We start from the raw sequence: 4,823 nt of genomic DNA on the forward strand, positions 1-4,823 counted from the left end.
AAACCACTGTTTTCTTTTTTATTTTTGTGAATTCACAACTTTTTTGATAGCTGTTTGATTACCTAAATTACATTATACACAGGCAGACAGGATAAACATTTGGTTCCTCCCCTCCTCCATCAATGTTTTGGAGTAGTAACTTGATATCCTAGCAACTTCCACTGATGATTAATCAATTTCCTTTTGTAATGTATACACTCATGGGTTTTTATATATCTGATATGTTTCCACACATTACAGCCACATTATTGTATTTTTATGCCCACATTGTCCCATTTTAGACTAGTAGGTATGATCCAAATTGGTTCCTGTGTCCTTATATTTTTGTTTCTTTTCCACCTGGCACAAAAAAGTGTTCTAGGCTTAGTTCATATGATTCCTACCACTAAGCTGGAAACAGCTCTTTCTCCAAGAAGTCCTGGTTCCTTTCAATGAGAAATAGTATTTAGAAACTACACCCTGCTGTCAGAATTGCTTACAATCTAACATGAATAATGGGACCCAATTAGTGCCAAATATTTACATTACTTAATTCAACAGGTTTAGTTTCAGTCTTTAGAATGCACTCAGAAAATGTACTCTGTCTTCATATTTCTACCTGTTAATAATTGGCTCAATATAATAGATATATTTGTAAAACTTAGTAGCTGCTGTGTTTTTAAAATTTTAAGAATATGCTCATTATTTAATAACTTATGTAAGGCTCAGACTGCTTTAGATCTAAGTATTCTACTTCTATATAGTGTTTATATATTTTTATATGCAGAATTAATCAACTATTTGAAGGCAAATACACAGTGATCTTGGAATCAATACTAGATCATAAATACTTCTTCATATCTTGTATTGTAACACTATCTCCACTATTACTGTATGTGGAAATGTTCACTTGACAGTCAAACATTCAGATTTTTGCTATAAAATACACATTTGTCCTAGACTTCTTAATTTAATTTAATTTTTAAAAGATTTTATTTATTTATTGACAGACAGAGATCAAAATTAAGCAGAGAGGCGGCGGTGGGGGGGGATCAGGCTCCCCGCTGGGCAGAGAGCCAGACAGGGTTTCGATCCCAAGACTCTGAGATCGTGATCTGAGCCAAAGGCAGAGACTTAACCCACTGAGCCACCCTAGACTTCTTAATTTTAAACATGTGATGACTCAGGTCATCATATATGCTTTCATTTTTGTTCTACTAATAAAGCTAACTTTGTTAATAGCTTTGGATAACTAGTTTTTAATTAAATCATGTTTTCATCTAAGAAAAAACATGAATATAAGTATCTTTATTCTCATGATAATTTTAATAATCAATCTTGAAATAATTTCAGGAAGTAACTAAGTATTTTCTCTATTTCTTTATAGAGCAGCTAGGTATAAATACACTACAATTTAGATCTTTAATTTTGATAGGCATTCTACAATATGTCAGATTTGTAGACTTTCAAAGGAAATATTTTGCACTTAATCTTTATTACTGACTAAAATATAGGGTATAATATGGAACATATTTTCAAACTCGGGTCATCATATATACTTTCACTTTTTTTCTACTAACAGAGATAAATTTGTTAATCTCACATAATAAGTTTTCAAGAGAATAGGATCTAAGAAATATTTTTCCCTACTCTCAGATATTCCTATAGACCAATTCAAAGTTCCAAAGAACCATATGGATGATTATACTATAAAGGAAATAATAACAATTAAAATGCAAGTATTAATATATTTTATATAAGCTAATTTTCAACTCAATTTTAGAGGAAATATAATGATCTTTTTCAGAGACTCTGAATTTGACCTCCGACATTCATTTAATTTTTCCTTCAATAAGTTATAAACATCAGTCTTTATCTTGGGAATTTGCATTAATGTTTCCAAATTTTCGTTTTCACATTTCTTTTGTTCAAAGTATAGTGATACTTTACATTAAAATCAACTTGGTGCAAGAAGAAAAACTTCCTACTGACTCTGCTGACTTTTCTGAGAATTCATCCTGTATTGCTATTATTACTAGTAACATCACCAAAGGCTTGATTAACTGGAATAGAATATTAAAATGTAATTTAGCATTATATGAGGAAATGATTATTGCATTCAAATAAGAAATGTTTTAGATAGAGACAATAGATTTAATCAGGAAAATCCTGTGGAAAACATAGAATATACTTTAAGCTTTGAAGTAAGACAATGAAATAATTTCTTATGTAGTAAATTCAATTCACTGGCATAAGTAGACATTATCTCTTTCAGAAATTCAAAATTTTAGAATTTTAATTAAAAAAGCATTTTCATTTAGGATCATTTAGAATTTGATCATTTTTTCTCATTCATGACCCATACAAAGCTCAAAATTTATTCTTATCTTACTGAATGAAAAGTATTTTCTAGAAGAAATTATTATTTTATCTTACTTTGATTTACTTTATAATTTCTGCAATCTGCTCACATGTTAGAAATGACACTTATGTAATTCTTCATAACATAATGCTTATGTTCATTTATTTCATAACATAATGCTTTATATTATTATATATATATTATATATATATTATATTCATAACATAATGCTATATATTATCACTAAACTACTTTCTTGAATAAGTGATTTTGTGATCTCTTTCAAATATTCACTTTTGTTCTAAAAATATGATTCTGACTATGAACATTTCATTTTCATGCCAAGTTCTGGACAAGCATCTAACATGCAACCTCATACAGAACCTCATTGAAAACATTTGTTTCATACAATATGACCTGTGAAAAATATCACATTTAAAATTCCGTATTTCTTTTTTTTTTTTTTAAAGATTTTATTTATTTACTTGACAGAGAGATCACAAGCAGGCAGAGAGGCAGGCAGAGAGAGAGGAGGAAGCAGGCTCCCTGCTGAGCAGAGAGCCCGATGCGGGGCTCGATCCCAGGACTCTGAGATCATGACCTGAGCCGAAGGCAGCGGCTTAACCCACTGAGCCACCCAGGCGCCCCAAAATTCCGTATTTTTGAAATAAAGAAAAGAATAGATTTGTGGAATAATTTGAAAATATGTACAAAGTAAAACAAAATAAAGCAAGATTAACAGGCCAACATTTTTGTGACACTTGTGTGGGGCTCAGACAGTTCAGTGTCTGACTCTTGATTTTGCTCAGGTCATGATCTCAGGGTCCTGGACTGGAGCCCTGTTTTGGGTGTTGGGCTCTGTACTCTCTGGACTTTCCCCTCTGCAGGGAGTCTGCTTGAGATTCTCTCTCCCTCTCCCTCTACCCCCATCCCCCCTGTTCTCTCTCTTGCAAATAAATAAATATTTTTTTCTTTTCTTTTTAAAAAAAGATTTTATTTATTTGAGAGAGACTGAGCAAGTGAGAGAGAGAGAGAGAGCACACAAGCATGGGGAGAGGGAGAACCAGACTTCCTGCTGAGCAGGGAGCCAGGTACAGGGCTTGATCCCAGAACCCTGAGATCATGACCTGAGCAAAAGGCAGCCACTTAATCAACTGAATCACCAGGGTGCCCCAATAAATAAATCTTTAAAAAAACTAAAAGGGCAATATTTTTATTTATTTTACCCCTTCATACTTTTTAGAATTTTCTCATTTGTTTGAAGCAAATAAAACTTTTTGAACCCTGTCCTTAAAGGCCTGTTTCACTTGCTGATTCCTTAGTGTATAAATGAAGGGATTCAATAAGGGGGCAACTGAGGTATTGAGCACAGCCACTCCTTTGCTTAAAGTCACTCTGTCATTTGCTGATGGTTTTATATACATGAAGATGCAGCTACCATAAGAGATGGAAACTACAATCATGTGGGAAGAACAGGTAGAAAAGGCTTTAGTCCTTTGCTGAGCAGAAGGGAATTTGAGAATTGTCTTGATAATGTAGCCATAGGAGAGAAGCACTAACATCAATGTGACCATTAGTGTCAGCACAGCCAAGAAAAAGGACATTAGCTCTAGGAAATGTGTATCTGAACAAGAGATCTGCAGGATGGGAGAAGAATCACAAATAAAGTGATCAATGACATTGGAAGCACAGAATTCCAGCTTGAGTCCCAAGATGATTGGAGGAAAGATGATCAGGAATCCAGTTACCCAAGAGCTGAGTACAAGTTGGTAGCAAACTTTGTTGCTCATGATGGTGGTATAGTGGAGAGGTCTACATATAGCCACATAACGGTCATAGGACATAGCCGCCAGAAGATAAAATTCAGTTACTCCCAAAAAGATAAAAAAAAACAACTGAGTCATACAACTTATATAGGAAATAGTTCTGTCCTTTGTCACAAGGCTTACCAGGAACCGTGGAATACAAACAGTTGTGAACGAGATTTCTAAAAAGGAGAAATTCCTTAGGAAGAAATACATAGGTGTCTTCAGGTAGGATTCCAGCAGAGTGAGAATGATGATGGTTAAGTTTCCTGTTACACTCAACAAGTAGGTAAAAAATAGAAAGAGGAAAATTACAACCTGCAATTCAGGGTCATCTGTCAGACCCAAAAGAATAAACTCTGTCTGCATTGAATGATTCCTCATTTCTCTCTTACAGGTTTTAACAAAGCTAGGTAAAAAGGGTTTAAAAAAATGGTTAAGATTATTTGCTAGAGTCAATTAAAAAACAAATAAACAAACAAAGAAGGAGAGAAGCTAACATTCATTCATCTCCAGTAACACACCATGCAGTGTATTTGGATATTTACATAAATTTTCTTATTAATATCTCCAACAACCTTTTTTGAACAGAGTATTATAATCCTTACTTCTTAGAGAAAGAAATTGAAGCTCGGATTAAAGAGTCTGTTTGGGGTGTATATCTAAATCCCAGTTTT

General features: G+C 33.4%; 1 protein-coding gene across 1 annotated transcript; it reads right to left on the reverse strand.

The window, feature by feature from the left end:
• Positions 1-3,591: 3,591 nt before the first annotated feature.
• On the reverse strand, positions 3,592-4,530 carry LOC125106709 (olfactory receptor 6C70-like). The gene has a single exon (XM_047741171.1). It carries the CDS (start codon positions 4,528-4,530, stop codon positions 3,592-3,594), a length of 939 nt encoding a protein of 312 aa, XP_047597127.1.
• Between the last annotated feature and the right edge of the window lie 293 nt (positions 4,531-4,823).

This window comes from Lutra lutra, chromosome 8, assembly GCF_902655055.1.
Source record: "Lutra lutra chromosome 8, mLutLut1.2, whole genome shotgun sequence".
NCBI lineage: Eukaryota > Metazoa > Chordata > Mammalia > Carnivora > Mustelidae > Lutra > Lutra lutra.

Bases quoted from the DNA above. Each gene is read 5' to 3' on its own strand.
- LOC125106709 (XM_047741171.1), bottom strand. From the start codon at position 4,530: ATGAGGAATCATTCAATGCAGACAGAGTTTATTCTTTTGGGTCTGACA.